Here is a 19910-nt window from a genome sequence, read left to right on the forward strand (position 1 = left end):
TTTCTTTGTTCTAAGACATTGTATTTTAAGTAGGTTTGGGCAAATTTTCAAGTCTACCTGAGGGTCTGAAATACTTTCTTTAAAGCGATTATATTTTGGCTTGAATTTTGAATGCAATTCAGCGAAGGGGACAGTGTGAAACAAGCAGATAACAATGTGTGTATGATTTGTTTAATGCCACTTGACTCCACATGGAATAAACTCAATTAGTATGAAAGTACTGTTGAAGCACATATGGCTGTGTTTGTTTGCCCTTTTTCATTTACTTAAATGGCAGCCACTAGAATGATTAATAGACTTCATTGATCAGCAGAGAACATATTTCTCGTGAAAGATAGAAACTTGATGGAGAAATGCAGATAAAATTGACTAATTGACCAGAATAATTGAGCTCTAGTGGTAAGATAGTGGTTTAACTTTGCTACACAGGCAGTTTTTGTTTGAATGCTTTTTATACTGCGCGAATGAGCAAGTAATATCTAGTTATTGTAAAAGGTTTCACCGAGAAGTGCTTTTCTCCCATTTTTGTAAACATTGTTCATAATATGATATTTCTATTTAAGCCTAGTGGGAAATGTTAAATTAAGGTAATTTTTCAACACTACTTCACAAAATTGTAATTTTTACAATCTAGAAAATAAACCGAGCGGATAGATGGGAATGCTATCACCTGCCAAATGTTTCTCTCTAATCTCATTATTCTGATGTGGAAATGTGATGAACCTTTGTTATTTCTTTGTCCTGGAATTCCCTTTGTAACCCCACTAATAGGGTCCCTTCCACACCAACGGACATTATTTAAAATATTTAATAAATGCTGACTTAACAGTACCTATTTTTACTTTTTCTGTTATATGCTTCGATAGGTAATGCAAATAATTAAAAATAACTTGTTCAAAATTGGTATTAATTCATTCCTCATAATGTTGTACTTTTCTCTTTGTCCGGAGTTAATTGTATTGCTGTCCTTAATGTGGGAAAGAGTGAACACTTTATTTTGCTTCATATAAACATAAAAAACACCAATGACAAAATGTACTTGATAAGGATGTATTTGCTTTCGATTTTGTTAATTTTTTACATGGCCAGTCATTGGGATTTTGCTAAACAATTTGTTTTACTTGGTCTTTGTCAGGGTATATGTGATGTAAAGGGGAGGGTGAAAGGGTAATATGGGACTCGGAAATGGAAGATGACACCATCTCCCATCACCCTGGTCACTCTAGTCCTTTCACCTCCTCCATACGCTCTTCTCCCATCCCCAAACTATTTTTTGAACTCTGCGTAGGCAGAGCTACCTTGTTCAATGAGAAATGGTGCCATCACTTCGGCATCTTAATACAAATTGCCTTTTGCTCACCGAGCAATAGGATAGAATGATCATACAATCAGTTGTATTTAACTCATTTGTTGCTAAATTCCAATTGTAACCACTTATGCATCCGTGACATAGAATGGTTGCAGCACAGGGGGCCACTAGGCCAATTGTGACAGCGCTCTCTCTTCCTATATTGTAATTGCTACAGTTGCAGCACGGGGCCACTAGGCCAATTGTGACAGCGCTGTCTCGCTTCCAGAGCAAACTCACCAATTGTGCCCCCATCCTCGCCTCCTTCCTGTCTTTCTTTCAGGCCTTACAAACTTTTCTTCATATATTTATCCAATTTCATTTTGAGAGTTACAAGAGAACCTCCCTCAATTACATCTTCAGGCAACACATTCCAGATTTCAACCACATAAAACAGTCTTCTTTGTTTTACTAATAATTATCTTCTCCTTTATTTTATACCAGTGAACACGTCTTTGACCCCTCTCAACTGATAAGAACAGCTTCACTATTCATTCTGTTCAGAGTTCTCATTTTTTTCTATATTGGTATCAGATCTCTCCCTGAAACCTTGTCTTCAAAAAAAAAATTCAGCCAATCCATGTATCTGTGTTCCCTTATTCCAGAGGCAATTCTTGTTTCTCTCCTCTGAACCTTTTGAGTGCCTTTACATCCTTATAATGAAGTATTCAAAATTGAATGTAGCACTCGGGTTGAGGGCAAACCAGTGTTTTATAAAGATTCAACATTTTTCCTTTTTGTATTCTGTTCCTCAAGCCATAAAGCTCAGAAATATGTATGTTTCATTAACCATATTTTCAACTTGCCCCGTTACTTTCACTCATTTGTACTCATTTGTTAGAACAGCATCTTCATTCTATGATTTCCTCCCCTCATTCTTCACCTCAGATTTCACTGCATCAAATGTCATCGGCCACAAGTCAGTTCATTTGACCAGCCTGTTTATTTCCTGATGTAATTTGTCACTGTTCTCCATGCAGTTCACAATACTGTAGATTTTGTGCCATGCAGCAATGCAAAAAAAGGTACAAAAGTTATTATTTTGTAATGTAATTTATAGACTAAAATATTGTTGCAAATTTGTGCTTTGGGTTCTAAGGTGATTTCGTGTTAAGTATGTTTGTAAGTTCAGTTTAATAGTTTTAGAATATTGAATATCAGTGGCATTTTAATTTTTTTTTTAAAGCTTTAATAGTGGGGCTTTGCTGCCTGTCAAAGGCTTATAGAGGATGGTTGAGATCTTGGCTTGTCTAGTGTGTTGTTTGAGGCTCTGTCGCCTCTCTAGCCTTCTTGATTGAGTCCAGAGTCTAATGGGCAAGGATGATGGGCCTTCTGGACCAGGTAAGTTTGATAACTATGTGCGACAAGACCTCGTCCATTCACTCGAGCATAGTCCTTAATCCAAGAAGCATTTCAGTCTGTGATAATATGATGCTACATTTGGGAAAAACATAAATTTCATTGTTAAAGCACATGCAGACCAGGAAGCATCCGTGAAGAAAACATTGAAGTTGGGATTGAGTATAGAAGTTGGGATGTTATGTTGCAGTTGTGCAAGACGTACTTGGAGTATTGTTCAGTTTTGGTCACCCTGCTCTCGGAAAAATGCTAGTTAGCCGGAATGAGTACACAGAAGCTTTACGAGGATATTGCCAAGACTCGAGAGAGAGAGAGAAGTCAGGCTAGGGAGGATGGGACTTAATTCCTTGGAATGTAGGAGACTGAGGGAAGAGAGTATATAGGTGTATAGTAACAGGACAGACATTGGTAAGGATGCATATCCTTTTTCCCAGGGTAAGGGAATCAAGAACTAGATGGCGTAGGGTTTTTTTTTTGTTTTGTTTTTTAATATTTTATTTTATTAGAAGTAAGTACAATCATATGGCACCTATAAGTGCCTAATATATATTTTCATAATACATTTTATGTACAGCTTTTTTTTTTGTTATAGTAAAGAAAGATAAGAATAAGAAAAATAAATTAGATAGTAAAGGATAGAAAGACGTGAGATATATAGTGTGTGAAGAAAAAGAAAAAAGACGAATGAGTGAAGCAAGTTGAGGCAAGACTCGAGAGAAATCTGGCTAAGGAGGTTGGGACTTCATTCCTTGGAATGTAGGATACTGAGGGATGAGAGTATAGAGGTGTATAGTAACAGGACAGACATTGGTAAGGATGCATATCCTTTTCCCCAGGGTAAGGGAATCAAAACTAGAGGGCCTAGGGTTAAGGTGAGAGGGGAAAGATTTAATAGGAACCCGAGGGGCAATTTTTTTGCTCACACAGGGGTAGTATATATGTGGAACGGGCTGAAAGAGGAAGTAGTTGAGGCAGGTACATTACCAACTTTCAAAAGGTATTTGAACAGATACATGGGTAGATACGGTCTGAGGAATCTGGGTTAAATGCAACTAGTTTGCATTGGCATGGTGACTGTGGTCAAGTTGGGCTGATGGGCCTGTTTCCATGCTGCATCCCTAAACAGAATTAACATTTAAAGTCAATGACTTTTTATGATCCTTAAAGTGTGTAGTATGCATTTCAATAGCTTGGGTTTGGATCTACTGTGATACATCATGTGTTAATGACAAAATGTGGCGTACTGAAGATTGCAAAATCTAAAGCTAGTAAATCATTCTAATAATCTTACCCATATTATGATACACCAAGTCCTTAAAGAATCATTATTCATTTGAATGAAATGGATATGTAATGACACTAGGGAAGTTGAGACTCACATAGTTGTAATTTAATCTCGGAGGCACCAAAATGATTACCCAATGTTACCCGTGGAATATGATGTGCTGCTCTTCCAGTTTGCGTGTGGCCTTATTCTGGGAATGGAGGAGGCAGAAAGGTCAGTGTAGGAATGGGAAGAAAAGTTAAAATGGTTTGCAAACAGGATTCCAGTAGGTCTTGGCTGACAAAGTGCATGTGTTTGGTGAAACAGTCGGTTAGTCTACGCTTGGTTCCACCGACCTAGAGGAGGCCACATCTGGAAGTAGATGTGGATACAGTAGATAAGGTTAAGAGAGGTGCACGTGAACCTTTTCACCTGGAAGGATTGCTGGGGTCCCTGGATGGAGGTGATGGGTATAGGGACAGGTGTTGCATCTCCTGCAATTGCAGACAAAAGTACCTGGGGTCGGGTGGTTTGAGTGGGAAGCGATGAGCGAATCAAGGAGTTGTGGAAGGAGAGGCAGAAGGTGGTGAGGATGGAAAGACCATTTTGCAGAGCACTTTCAGGTCTGCTGGATCTCCTGGTTGTTAGCCTTTTGAACTCCTTCCCATTCCCATTCTAACTTTTCTGCCCTGTGCCTTCAGTGAGGCCTCTCACAAACGTAGAATAACACATATTTTGCATGTGTAGTTTCCGATCCAATAGAATGAACATTGAATTCTCCAATTTTAGGTAACTACCAACCTAGCCTACCCCACCCCGATCTTTTTATTCCGCCCCTGTTTTCTTCCTCCCCCAACCTGGACTCCCCCCTATTTGTCCCCTTCTCCCCCCCCCCCCCCCCCCCCCCCCCCCCCCCCCCCCCCCCCCCCCCCCCCCCCCCCCCCCCCCCCCCCATCCATTCCATCTATATTCCTTACTCTAGCTTCACAATCACTTCGTCTCACACCTGTCATTTTTTCTCTGGTCTTTGTCCAGCCATATGCCTATTAAACCCACCCCCCATCACCTGTTACTTGCCAGGCTTTGTCCTGCCCCTGCTCTCTTTCAGTTTTCTCTCCCCTCCCTCCATCACCACAATTAGTCTGAAGAAGGGCCTAGACCGAAACGTCTTCAGAAATACTGCCTGGCCCGCTGAGTTATTCCCGCATTTTGTCTTTTTTTGTGAAATAGCATATGCAATTCCATGTTTCTAGATTAGTTACAGGTATGGGGGAGAAATGACAGATGTGTTAAATCCGAGCAAGTGTGAGGTGTGGCACTTTGGGTAGTCGAACATAAGGGGAAAGTATGCAGTTACTGCAGGACCCACAACATTAATGATATATATAGAGAAACTTGGGGGTCCAAATCCATTGCTCCCTGAAAGTAATAACACAAGTAGATAAAGTTGTAACGAAGGCAAGGTATGCTTGCCTTTATCAGTCAGGGCATTCATATAAGGGCACGGAAGTCATGTTGCAGCTTTATAAAACTTTGACCCATCAAGTCCAGGCCTACCATTGATCAACTGTTCATATTAGTTTTATGTTATCCCACTTTTGCACCTACTCCTTACACACAGGGGCAACTTACATTGACCAATTTACCTACAAACCCTCATATTTTTCCGATACGAGGGGAGTGCTCTGTTTCGTCACGTGAATCTTCACGCAGACACACCCAAAGTCAGGATTTAACCTGCGTCTCTGGCGCTGAGGCAGCTGCGGCTCTGTGTGTCACGGTGGCACCTGCACAGTGAGCTCTGACTGTTCCCAGCATTTTCTATTTTGATTTTTGCCTCTGAGAGAGCCTAAAAATGTATTTCACCAGTCAGGTTTGTGTATGTGATTATTTTTTACGTATCCTGCATATTTGCCAGTACAGGTGCACAACCTTTTATCCGGTGTTCCAGAAACCGAAAAGCTCCGAAAACCGGCCATTTTTTCCAGATGTCGTCTGCGCACCAAAGCTCGCGTTTGGCGCCGAACCTGACCCAAAACGACCCACGGTCAACCCAGGTCTGTACTACTGTAGCGGCTGCCTCCTCCCTGGAGACCGGGAGACGCTTAAACATCTGTAAATCATTGCTTAAATGTTAGTCAGTTAGTTTGGAGGGCTTTTATGTGAAGGGGGGTGAAGGGGTAAACTTTAATTCTTAGTCCCCTACCTGGTCGGAGAGGCGGGGAGCGGTCAATGCCTTACCGGGTCGCTGTGCAGTAAGCTCCGCAGCGCTGTGGCCGGTGGGGCCGCGGGCGGCGCCGGTTGTAGCTCCGACCCCGGCAACTCTACCCCTGGCTGCGAGGCGCTCCAAATCCAGCGCGGCCCGCGGCCGGACGCCCCAGCTCCGCGCGAATGTCGGGAGTCGGCACGTCGCAGCGCTGGGATACCAGCAGGGTGCGGGCAATGCCTTACCGGGTCGCCGTGCGGCAAGCTCCGGAGCGCTGTGGCCGCCGACACACAACATCGCGGAGCGTCGCTGGATTTGGAGCCGCGCAGCCAGGAGTAGAGTTGCCGGGGTCGGAGCTCCAACCGGCGCCGCCCGCGGCCGGACGGAGCCCCCCAGCTCCGCGGCTCCAAATCCAGCGACACTCCGCGAATGTTGGAAGAAGGCGGCCACAGCGCTCCGGAGCTTGCCGCACGGCGACCCGGTAAGGCATTGCTCGCTCCCCGCTGGTACGCCGCGACGCCGCCGACTCCCGACATTCTCGGAGCTGGGACGTCCGGCCGCGGGCCGCGCTGGATTTGGAGCGCCTCGCAGCCAGGGGTAGAGTTGCCGGGGTCGGAGCTACAACCGGCGCCGCCCGCGGCCGGACGGAGCCCCCAGCTCCGCGAGGTTGGGAGTCGCCGACCAGGTAGGTAGGGGACTAAGAATTAAAGTTTCCCCCTTCACCCCTACACCACCACCACCACATAAAATCCCTCCAAACTAACTGACTAACATTTATGCAATGATTCTCCCGGTCTCCGGGGAGGAAGCAGCTGCTCCAGACTTTTCAAGCCGCCCGCGCTACCTACCTAATCTACGCTAAAAATCTTCCATTCTGAAATCCGAAAATGTCCGAAATCCGACAAGTGTCTGGTCCCAAGGCTTTCGGATAAAAGGTTGTGCACCTGTACCATGTTGGATGTTTTGCAATTTGCCGATATAAACTTTTAGGTGCAGTGACTCATCTTGTATCTTTTGTCTTTTCTCAGTTGGGCAGGAGCCAGCTCAATTGTCAGTAACGGAAGAACGTCATCTTGCCATATTGACTGAACTACCCTTTGTCGTTCCATTTGAAGAAAGAGTAAAGGTAAATGCCATTCTGCTGAAAAGTTTACATTCTAGTATTTTTCTGAATGTTGGCTGGCTGCTTTGTTACTATTTATTTAAACTAATTTAATGACATGTTTGATTAAATATTAAGTAAAACTCAACTTTGGACAAGTTAGCGTTTTTTGTTTCTTTTAGTTGTAAGAAATTGTTCTGTAAAATTCACTCTGATCTTTTATGGATAACTTCCACTTCAAAGTTTGCTTTTGTCTCAATCCAAAGATTATTAGGGTTAAATTAATGTCATAGTTATTATCATCCTAATTCCGCCTTTTTAAAATCCATTGCACCAATGTATATTGCCTGCAGCTGAGTTTGAATGACAAACAGATGTATATTTTAGAACACACTGGTTATAGAATGAGCTGAAGGAAAAACAAGAAACTGCAGATGTTGGAAGCCTGAAACAAAGACAGAAAGTGCTGGAAACAGTCAGCAGGTCAGACAACATCTGCGGACAAAGATTTGAGTTCAAGGTGAAGACCCATCACCAGTTGTGTTCTTCATTGGAATGTGACAGTTAATTTTTATAAATTGATATGACTATTTTTGTGTTTCATCTAGGTTATTTTCAGCAAAATTACACAAGATATTCCCAGCCTACATTAATGTTTAGACATTGGACAGTAAAAGCATGTTGGGTGTACTCTAAACAAACTTGGATGACCGTGTTTTTGTTCTACAACTAAGCTATAGGAAGTGTAATTTGGTGCTAAGGGTTTTGAAAAGGCAGACTTAAAACAAATACAAATAGCTTGGTGGTTTTACCTCATTAATCCATGGCAGCACATTCACGTTCCCAAGTAATTTCAAGTATCCAGACTTTAAAAATCCTAGAGATTTATAACATAAGAGGCCATTTGCTGCAGTTCTCATTTTCTGTCGTGCTGCATGTTCATGGGCTCTTCACCCAGACGAGTGCAGGTGGGATATTGGATTCAATTGCCCATAATCTTATCAAAGGAAAGTATATTTATATACTATTTAACAGATCACTAGCTTTGGCTCATTGTTCCTAACAGTGGCCTTTAAACATCTATTTATTCTCTTCCGCTGTCTCCCTTATAAAGCTGGATCCGAATTAGCGTTTTATGCAGTTTGAGACTAATTTCTCTTTTCTACAGTTCAGTGCTTTGAATAATCTGGGTTAAATGTAGACAGAAGGAACTGCAAATGTTGATTTACAAATCATGCTGTCTGTGTGGCGTTTGCACATTTATCCTGTGACCATGTGGGTTTCCTCTGGGTGCTCCAATTCCCTCCCACATCCCAAAGATGTGCAGGTTTGTCATTTAATTGGATTCTAAAAATTACCCCAGTGTGTAGGGCGTGGATAACAAAGCGGGATAACAGAGCTGGCATGATTGATGGCGGAATGGTACCGTTTTGGCGCCTCCGTTTCGGGGTGTTAGGGTTAGGGTCAGGGTTAGGGTCAGGGTCAGGATCAGGGTTAGGGTTCTGATGAGTACAGATATTATAAACGGAGGCGCCGGAACGGCAGCGCCGAAAAGTACCCGACCCGATTGATGTTGGTATGGATTTGGTGGGCTGAAGGGCTTGTTTTCATGCTGCATCTCAAAAAAAAGGTTCCAACCCTAAACGTATTCATTTTGTTCCACAAATGCTGCTTGATCCGCTGAGTTCTTCGAGCAGTTTGATTTTACTCAGGATTCCAGCATCTACAGCCTCTTGTCTCTGTATTCAGAAAGTAGTTGGATATGGTCATTAGCATGAAAGGGATCAACATTTGTTCCTTTTGAAGGGGCAAATTGTTTTCTATATTTCTGAGTCACACCATTCCCAGAACCAATACCAGTGCTGCAGGAATCTAGAGCCCTCTCCTCATTCTATACTTTCTGGTGCTTGGTAGGAGTAATTGGGGGAATAACTGCTCCAGATTTTTAATTGCCCTGACCGTTTGGATTCTGCCTACAAACTTTTGCCCAACTTGGATCAATGTCATTGCCGCTAACATGGGGCATGTTGCCTGATTGTTTGCATATCACTAAAGATAATACAGAAAATATGTACGGATAATATTCATAATGTTCACCATGTTATAGGAAAGATTTTGTCATGCTTGAAAGGGTTCAGAGAAGATTAATGAGGATGTTGCCATGACTAGAGGGTCGGAGCAGGTTGGGCCTCTATTCCTTGGAGCACAGTAGGATGAGGGGTAATCTTATAGAGGTGTACAAAATCATGAGAGGAATAGATCGGGTAGATGCACAGAATCTCTTGCCCAGAGTCGGGGAATCGCAGACCAGAGGACATAGGTTCAAGGTGAAGGGGAAAAGATTTAATAGGAATATGAGGGGTAGCTTTTTCATGCAAAGGGTGGTGGGTCTATGGAGCAACCTGCCAGAGGAGGTAGTTTAGGCTTAAACGTTGGTTAAACTATCCCAACATTTAAGAAACAGTTAGATAGGTACATGGATCGGGCAAGTTTGGAGGGATATGGACCAAGCGCAGGCAGGTGGGACTAGTATAGCTGGGACATGTTGGCAGGTGTGGGCAAGATAGGCCGAAGGGCCTGTTTCCACACTGCCACAGAGGGCAGTGGAGGCCAAATCATTGGATGGATTTAAGAGAGAGTTAGATAGAGCTCTAGGGGCTAGTGGAATCAAGGGATATGGGGAGAAGGCAGGCACGGGTTATTGATTGGGGACGATCAGCCATGATCACAATGAATGGCGGTGCTGGCTCGAAGGGCCGAATGGCCTCCTCCTGCACCTATTTTCTATGTCTCTATGAATCGCTGTGACTCAATGACTCTAAGTAGGCCTTCAATTGAAAGTATTGGGTTGTTGTGAATAATTTCACTAACTTATGGTCTGTTTTGTTAAAATTGTTGTCATTGTACTTTTAAAGACATCAGTTTGCATCATGCCAAAACTATGCATAATGTTTGAAAATGTACAAACCAAAAAAAAACTTCAGAAGGAATTCTGGGTTGCGCAGCATCTGTGTGAAGGGAGTGGGGACGGAGGGTGGATGGTTTAGGGAAGGAATTGTCGATGTTGTACACAGTGTACAGTTTTGGTCATGTTATTTAAAGAAGGATGTTAGCGTTGGAAGCTGTTTTGAGGAAGTTTACTTGATTAGAACATCAGATCCTCAGGTGTAGTGAAGATATTTCCTCAAAGGAGACTCTGGAACTACGATACTTTTTGTAAGAACAAAGTTTTCTAATTTCAGATGCATTTGGTAAGAATTTTGTCTTTGAGAGTTGTGAATCTCTGGAACTCTCAAGCAGAATAGGAATTTTAAGGTTACACAAAAAAGCTGGAGAAACCCTGTATGGAGCGAGGAATAGGCAACGTTTCGGGCCGAAACCCTTCTTCAGACGAAGAAGGGTTTCGGCCCGAAACGTTGCCTATTTCCTTCGCTCCATAGATGCTGCTGCACCCGCTGAGTTTCTCCAGCTTTTTTGTGTAACCTTCGATTCTCCAGCATCTGCAGTCCCTCTTAAACACAGGATATTTTAAGGCTGAGTTGGATGGTGCAGGTGGGGTTGAGGATCAGGGGTAGGTGGTATTGTAAAGTGTGAGTTTGAAATCGGATCATCCATTGTATAGAATGGTGGAGTGTGCTCGAGGGTCTGTGTGTCCATGCTTGACCTCATTTATCCATATTTTAGGCACGTGTAGATTTTATTTGACTGATCAAAAGGCTGTAGGCATTTAAATTTTATTAAAGTCGAATTTTAGAAACAAATTAGACAAATGTATTTATTTGGCATATTTGTGTCAATTTTCCTTAACTTTACCTGCAGTGATTTCTTTTTAAGATCTTCCAAAGATTGATCTTTGCTGATAAGCAGGAAGTTCAAGGGGATGGGCCATTTTTAGACGGGATCAATGTCACAATTCGACGTAATTATATCTATGAAGATGCATACGACAAGTTGTCACCAGAAAACGGTAGGTGAGACCTTGAAGAGTTGCACCTTATTGTTTTTACATAAAACGTATTTGACAATGTGTTAATTTAACCGTTAATCTTGTTGGGTAAAAATGTACACTTTGCATTAAATAAAACAATAATTAAATTGCCAAAGATATTTTGGGAAAGTTATCATTAGCGGTGTTTTAAATGTGTTTGATGTTCATGCTGTGGTTGCAGTTTTTAAAAGTGACACACTGGTGAATGCGTTCTGCGCTTGATATGTGTCAGTACCTCGGAAGAACAGATCTGGCTGAACCACAATGACACTGCAATCCTCTGCATCACCTCCTCCCCAAACTGCCAAACAATGGATTGCTTTGTTTGTTGATCTTGACCTTCTTGGAAACTGACTTGAGGCTTGCTAATCTATTTCATTCTGCAAAGCACTGGTGTAATCCCGCTATTAACGACAGGATTATTTTGAAGTCCATTCATCTAACTAAATATGTGAAAACATTACACCTCAATCCATTCTAATGTAAATGCAAGCTACCAATTTTGTAACACACTTTGCGACAATTGACATTATTTGCACATTGATCAGTAAAATGATAACATCCTTCAATAAAAATGGACCACAAGTGTAATCACCACATGTAAAATAAACTCCATTACTCCATAGGGTGTTATGTCATAAGAGATAGGAGTAGAATTAGGCCTTTCGGCCCATCAAGTCTACTCTGTCATTCAATCATGGCTGATCTATCTCTCCCTCCTAATCCCATTCTCCTGTCTTTTCCCCATTACCTTTAACACCTGTACTAATCCAGAATCTATCTATCTCTGCCTTAAAAATATTCACTGACGTTTTTGGTTCTTTTGCCAATGGGCTTAATTATTCTTCTCCTAGACATTGACCCAACCAATGTCCCAATTTTCTCTATACTGTCTTCATGATTTAAAATACCTCTGGACCTTCTTGTAATATTCTGTTCCAACAAAAATATTCTAGTTGCTTTATTCTGTTCAAGTAACTGAAGTTCTTTAACTCTAGAATCATTTTGGTAAAGATCTTTGGTGCCCTCTTAAAAGCCTTCAGTTTTTTTTCCTGAAGTGAGATGCTCAAAACTATACACAATACTTCAGTTTTAGCCAAACCAGTTTTGTATAATGGTTCACTTTGGTTATCTTGCTCTTATTGTGCAGCATCTGTAAAGCACATGATTCCATTTGCTTCTTGTTGAAACTATTTTCTTAGCCTGCCATGATATCTTCAATAATGTATACACGTACACCTCTAGCTGTGTTCTGTTGCTGCTTCTAATTACATCTAGTCTAAATTGCCTCTTCTCATTCTTCCTTCCAAAATGTAACCTGTCTCTATTCCTTTTGGTTTCGAAGAGGGGTCTGTATTCCACGGAATTTATATGAATGAGGAGAGACCTTATTCAAACGTGAGATTCTAACAGGGCTTGATTGGGCAGAAGTTGAGATTTTTTTACTTGTGAGAGTCACGAACAAGGAGACAGGCCTGAAAAATAAACGTCCGATCATTTAAACTGAGGTGTATGGAAATTTTATGAATGAGCATAGTGAATCTCTGGAAATCTCTTCTGCCAAGGTTGGTGGTGGCCAGATCATTAGATATATATTTATAATTAGATATATTTAAGGTGGCTACAGATAAATATTTGAAATAATAAGGAGGTACTGTGCATTCAGAAAGTATTCAGACCCCTTTACTTTTTCCACATTTTGTTCAGTTATTTCTTTTTAATTACTTTGCAAACATTTCTAAACGCCTGTTTTCGTTTTTTTATTATGGGGTATTGTGTGTAGATTGATGATAAAAGAAAATAATTTCGTCCATTTTAGAATAAGGCTGTAATGTAACAAAATGTGGAAAAAATGAAAGGGTCTGAATACTTTCTGAAAGCAAAATACTGAGTTATGGGAAACTGGCCGAGAAGAGAAGTTGAGGCCAGCATGGAGCAGCTCTGATCATACACAATGGCTTGAAAGACTGGTGACTACTATTTTTTTAATGTTCTTATGTTTTGCATTTCACAGTTTAAAATTCTATGTCACCCATTTACATATTCCACCAAACCGTCCATCTCTCTTTGACATCTGATACTTCTACCTCGCAGTTCCGAATGCTTCCAGGTAGCGAATGTGATCATTGTGCTCTTTGGTCCAGTCAAAATCATAAACTAATGTGAAGAAAGGCAGTAGATCTTGTACTGAACTCTGGGGAAACTGCTGTGCACTTCCGGATTATTACCTCAAATTCAAATATGGTTGCACCTGCCCATTACTCCATAACTTTTCCCGTGCTACTTGTTTCTCCTGGGCCAATGTGTATGTTTTCTCCTATATGTTTTTCCGACAGTGGTCATCCTAATAATCTTTTCTTTTCAGTGCAAGTTAAATTACATTCTCCAGAAGCTGCCTTGGTTTAATACTTGACACATATTTTTCCCTCCAGCTCTTTTTGTTTTTGTTCGCCTGTGTAAAATTGCTCCTAAAGAGAGAGGTTCTTTGTTTAAATTACATTCTTTGCGATTACATTTTTATTTGCGGCAGTTTCTTTAACAAACTACATTAATCTCTACTCAACAAACATGGTGTGCTTTGCTACCAAAGGTTTTAACAAAATATTTTGTTTAAAAATGCTGTGGATGTGCTGTTTTCTGAATGAATCCAAGAAATAACTTGCCATAAATCGTGCATCTTGTAACACATTCCACATTTGTATTGTAGAAAGGAATAATAAACCTCAAGTTTAAAACTTTGGTTACTAGATTTAGACTTTAGAAATACAGCACCCTTCAGCCCACTGAATCTGCACCGACCAGGTCACCCCGTACATTAGCATTATCATACACCATAGGGACTGTTTACAATTTTCACTAAAGCCAATCAATCTACAAACCTGTGCATCTTTAGAATGTGGGTAGACACAGAAGCACCCGGAGAAAACCCACTTGGTCATACTCCATACATACAGCACCTGTAGTCAGGATCGAACCTGGGTGTCTGTGCTGTAAGGAAGCAACTCTACCACTGCGCCACTGTGCCGCCCTTTTATTCAAATATTATAGGAACAGTGGGCACAGATGCAATGACAAGCAGCAAAATGCACTAAATTTAAGCTTCATTAACATTATTATTATTATACCATGTCATCTATGAGTAGAACACAGCTTCCCAGAAAGAAAAAAGAGTACTTCTATTTAACTTTTTTTTCTCTAGTGGTTGCTATTTCAGTTGTAATATCCAGCATGGAAATGAGTCAAATGGCACTGTTGTCATTCTATGATTTTACTTGGAATTTATTGCATAAAACAAGGACTTTTGCCCCAACAGATCTGTGTCGATGTCAACAATAATCTTCCTCCCATCCCAATTCCAGTAGCATCAACATATCCCACGACCCCTTCCCTCCTGTTTGTGAACTTAACCTAAATGCATCTAGGTTATCTGTTCCAACAGGACTATGTGGTAAAAGTTAATGTGGAACTTGCTAAGTTGCAATTGCAAACACAATTCAAAAAATTGACTGTTAAAGCTCTGCTAGAAATCTGATATTTTGCTCATTTTTAATTTGAAACAAGTTACTGACCTTTGTATATTCAGTTTAATAGCCAATCTATAAATACACTGTATGGTTATGCAATATTGTCACTGATTAAATATAAAAGTAAAAATTGAACGCTGAAAAATTATCCTCAGAATTTGAATTGTTACTTGAACTCTACACTCCTCCCCGTATCTCAAATAGTACAACAGTCACCAATTGGCAAAGTATTTGTGGAAGCATTTGGAGGTAATGAACTATATACAAACAGGGTGTACGGTAGAGAGCATAGTAATCGGTTTCCTACCACCCCTAAAAAAGTACGTATTTGTATGTTAATTAGCCTCTATATATTACCCCCTGTATGTAGGGAGTGGATGCGAAAGTGGGATAACATAGAGCTAGTGTGAACGGGTGATTGATGGTTGCCGAGTCGAAGGGTCAGTTTCTATGCTATATCTTTTAATCAATTCATTCAATCGGTTTTGAATGCCAAGGTATGCTCGCTTAACAATGAATACAGATATGCCTCAACCTTCGGACAGTACCTGAAACATTACGTGTTAGTTTTCCACACAGATCCAGAATTTCCAGAATTTTGTTTTTATTCAGGATTTCCAGCATCTGCATTTTTTTTAAATTTTCTTTTTAATGTAGGCTTGTTTCAGATATGTGCCATCCTCCATGTTACAAGATAAATTTACCCATAAAGTCTGAAGAAGGGTTTCGGCCCGTAAACGTTGCCCATTTCCTTCGCTCCATAGATGCTGCTGCACCCGCTGAGTTTCTCCAGCTTTTTTGTGTACCTTCGATTTTCCAGCATCTGCAGTTCCTTCTTAAACACAAGATAATTTAATCGTCTATACTGGGAAGGAGGACCGTAATGTGGTTACATTTTATTCAGGTTAAAAAATAATGAATACATTAAACAATGAAACTATGTATTTTAAAACAGCTTTTCACAAATGTTTTGAATAGGCAACAGCTGATTTCTAGTATTTTCTGTTTTAAATGTAACCAAAGTACTTGTGACTTCAGCAAAAGTATATGTTGCAAATTTAAAAGAATGAAATACTTACTGAAAACTCGTTCTTTGCCCTTTTTTCCAGAATCTGACCTGAGAAAGCGAATACGCGTTCACTTATTAAATGCGCATGGTTTGGATGAAGCTGGAATTGACGGTGGAGGAATATTCAGAGAGTTTCTTAATGAACTGCTGAAGACTGGGTTTAACCCAAACCAGGGATTTTTCAAAACAACAAATGAAGGGCTACTGTATCCGAATCCTGCAGCTAAAATGCTGGTTGGGGATCACTTCACCAGGCATTACTATTTTCTCGGAAGAATGTTAGGAAAGGTGAGAATTGCATTCTTAAGGTGGACAGTGTGTTTCAAATCATGTTTTTTCTTTTTTGTGGAGAGAATCGGATGCAAGTAGATATTGGAAGAAAGCTGATTGTTCAGTCACTGTTTAAAGGAACATTATAGCTGTGCTGGGTACTGTTTCATTTGGATTCCATTCAATTTTCAGGTTTGTTTTTAGAAAGTCCTATCACTATCCTAATGAACTCAATCCAATAACATACCACTGGCAGATTAACAAGTACTTCCAGATTGGCAGATTAACAGGTACCCCCATTGGATAATGCATTTGGGACATTTCTGGCTTCACTCAGATTATCTTTGGTTATCTCCAGGTTATTTACCTGGGGGTAAATTGGGGGGATGGCTGGACATGGGCCAGGTGGCATAATGCCACATCAGGTAGTGCAACTTGTATTTGATTCTGACCTCCAGTGCTGTCTGTATGAAGTTTGCATGGTCTCCCTTTGACTGCTTGAGTTTCTCGAGTGCTCTGATTTTGACCCATGTCCCATAAACATGCTGACTACATACAGCCTTTAGTATTTTTAGATTACAGTAATAAAAATAAACTTCTTTCATTTTTTTTTGTTGAAAATCCTCTGGGGGAAGTAATAACTTGGTTATTGTGAGTCTGAAACTCTCTAGCCCCTAATTTCCTTCCCCATTCACAATTTGTTTTTATAATGCCATTTTCTATCACATGAGGTTACTTATTATCAGGGCTGCCAACTCTCACGCTTTGAGCTCGAGAATCACGCCCTCAGGCAAACTCTCACGCCCTCACGCTGATCAGACATTTCTCACACTCTGTGGTGAGCAATTCTGTGATCAACGAAAATTTCAAAACTCAGATAAACTGCATGGTCCGCGGGTGTTGGACAGCCGGGGCTGAGGGAGGGATGGAAGCAGAACCAGCGGCGGGGACAGATGCGGGGAGTTGGGGCTGACGAGTGTTTGCTGGGCTGGCGAGCCGCTCGCTGCAGCCCTGGCCATGGAGCAGTGCAAGAGTCCCGGGCTGTTGGAGGTGTCGGAAGTGTTGTGCTGCTGCCGCGAGAGTCTCTGTGCCAAAGGGACAGACGCTCAAAGGGAGGTGGAGAGAGAGAGAGAGAGGGGGGGGGAAGGAGACAGGGAGACGGAGGGGGCATGGATGGAATAAGAGGAGAGGGGTAAGAGGGAAGAGAGAGAGAGAGGGGTTGGAGAGGGTAGGAGAGAATGGGAGAGAGGGGTGGTAAAGGAGAGAGGAGGGAGAGGGGAGGCAAAGAGGAAATGGAGAGAGAGCAAGGAGGAGAGGGGGCTACATTTGTCGCTTTACCTCCCCCCTCGACTCCATTCAAGGACCCAAGCAGTCGTTCCAGGTGCGACAAAGGTTCACCTGCATCTCCTCCAACCTCATCTATTGCATCCGCTGCTCTAGATGTCAGCTTATCTACATCGGTGAGACCAAGCGGAGGCTTGGCGATCGTTTCACCCTACACCTCCGCTCGGTCCGCATTAACCAACCTGACCACCCGGTGGCTCAGCACTTCAACTCCCCCTCCCATTCCGTATCCAACCTCTCTGTCCTGGGCCTCCTCCATGGCCAGAGCGAGCAACACCGGAAACTGGAGGAACAGCACCTCATAATCCGCTTGGGGAGTCTGCATCCTGGGGGTATGAACATTGAATTCTCCCAATTTTGTTAGCCCTTGCTGTCTCCGCCCCTTCCTATCTCTCCCTCAGCCCTCCGGCTCCTCCTCCTCCTTTTTCCTTTCTTCTCCCCGCCCCACCCCCCATCAGTCTGAAGAAGAGTTTCGGCCTGAACCGTTGCCTATTTCCTTCGCTCCATAGATGTTGCTGCACCTGCTGAGTTTCTCCAGCATTTTTGTGTACATGCAATATTATATGGTGGCCAATAGAAAAAATTCCAACATGTCTCTGTGCCAACGAGCTTATGCTTTATTAGTTGGGTGGAACAAGTGGCACAGAGTTTTGTGAGTGAAAATTGAATTGTTTGAAGTATTTACTTTAAAGCTACGTCAGATACAAAGTCCATAACTAAACAAATTATATTTTGATAATTAAAAACAAGACGTGGATTGTAAATACTGTCCATTTCATGTCTGTGCGAAAACGGCCTTTTAGGGTGCTATTGATTTCTTGCTACCTATATTTATTGGGGCATAATTAATTCAAATTTACTTTAATGCATGTGCAGTGGTTGTTTAGTGTGATTCAGTGCAATGAGGTCTTTATAGCCATCTTAAAGAAGGGATTACCTCATGTCGCTGGTCACTTCTCAATTAAACTTTCCATTAAGAGATGATTCTTGATTCTGTTTGTGTAGTGATTGCATTTTGTTGGCTTTAAATCAGGCAGCTAGACAGAGCATAAATAAGCAGTCAAAATATGTGGTAATGGCATTTTGATCTGTTTCACAGTTAGAGGGACCTTAAGGTCAGTTTGATTGATTTATCTTGTATTTTGTAAGATGCAGTTCACTTTTCATGTGGCTCACCTTTAATGCCTAGTCAGCTGGTTTGAATAAAGTTGCAATCCCTAAATTTCTAATGTATTTACTTTTACATTCCATTGACTCTTTGACAGATATCAAACCACATTGTGATAAAGGATGGGACTTGCTTTTTTTATGCACTTTTATGAAATGGATCATCACATTGCCATTAAAGGACTTTTCTCAAAGTAAAAAATTAGAGTTTTTAAATATTAAGTAAAAACAAAGTGCTGAAAATGCTCAGCAGGTCAGGCAGCCTTTTGTGGAGAAATAAACGGAGTTAACATTTCAGGACAACAACCTTTCACCTGAACTTGGAAAAGTCAGAAAACAAGATTTAAGTTGCGAGAGGGAAAGGAGTGGAAAAAACAAAGACACGCTTGGTCTTGGTGACACAAGAAAATGCAGATGCTAGAATCTTGAGTAAAACACACAGTGTTGGAGAATCTCAGCAGGTCAGCCAGCATCTGTGGAGGGAATGGACAGACAACATTTGGCTTGGGACTCTTCTTCAGACATGTATAGGTCAGCTGAAAGAATAGTGAAAGCATGTTAATTGTAACTAAACTATCTGGAAGAGGTGCAAGTGGGTGGATGTGAATGAATATACGAAGAACTGTAGATGCTGGAATAACTCAGCCAGCATCACTGGTGGGAATGTTCTGGTGATGTTTCAGATCAGGATCCCATAATCATTCAGATATGAATGAGGATTGAAATGAGACGGTTAAAAGCCTGCTGGAAATGATAGGTACAAATTCAATATAGGGGAATGAATAAAAGTAAAAATCGAAAATAAACATTCGAAAAGCCCAGCTGTCGGGCATTCGTGGAAGAAGCAAGACAGAGTTACCTTTACAGGTTGATAACTTTGCATCAGAATAAGCTATTTCTATTATAAACTAGTAATCTAAACCAGTTGAATTTGAGAATTAATTTGACCATGTTGAGTCTTAAGGGTTGCTGCGTTCCCAGAAATTCAGATGCTCTTTCTTGAGAATGCATTGGGCATCATTAGAAAGGTGTAACGGGCCAAAGACGGAGCTGGAAATGGGATGGTGAATTAAAGGAACGGGCAGGTGAATTATCAGTATCACCTACTGGACTGCAAAGCCAACCGCCAATCTGCATTTACTTTCTCCAGTGTGGTGGAGATCACATTGTGAACGTCAAATACAGAGCACAAAACTGAAAAAGGTGCAAGTAAAGTCTGAAAAAGGATTGCATTCCTAGATTGTGCGAGTGTGGGGGATAAAAGAAGTG

At 41.5% G+C, this 19910-nt stretch overlaps 1 protein-coding gene across 2 annotated transcripts in view; it reads left to right on the forward strand.

Annotated features, from left to right (window-relative positions):
• The window catches only part of ube3c (ubiquitin protein ligase E3C), a 139715-nt gene that overhangs the window by 79752 nt on the left and 40053 nt on the right, over positions 1-19910 (forward strand). For both annotated transcript variants that reach the window (XM_055664478.1, XM_055664488.1), the window contains exons 17-19: positions 7206-7303; positions 11114-11246; positions 15901-16148. In XM_055664478.1, coding sequence (XP_055520453.1) covers positions 7206-7303; positions 11114-11246; positions 15901-16148 — 479 coding nt within the window. The remainder of the gene's footprint in view (positions 1-7205; positions 7304-11113; positions 11247-15900; positions 16149-19910) is intronic.

The sequence above is a fragment of the Leucoraja erinacea genome, chromosome 2 (assembly GCF_028641065.1).
Source record: "Leucoraja erinacea ecotype New England chromosome 2, Leri_hhj_1, whole genome shotgun sequence".
Classification (NCBI taxonomy): domain Eukaryota; kingdom Metazoa; phylum Chordata; class Chondrichthyes; order Rajiformes; family Rajidae; genus Leucoraja; species Leucoraja erinaceus.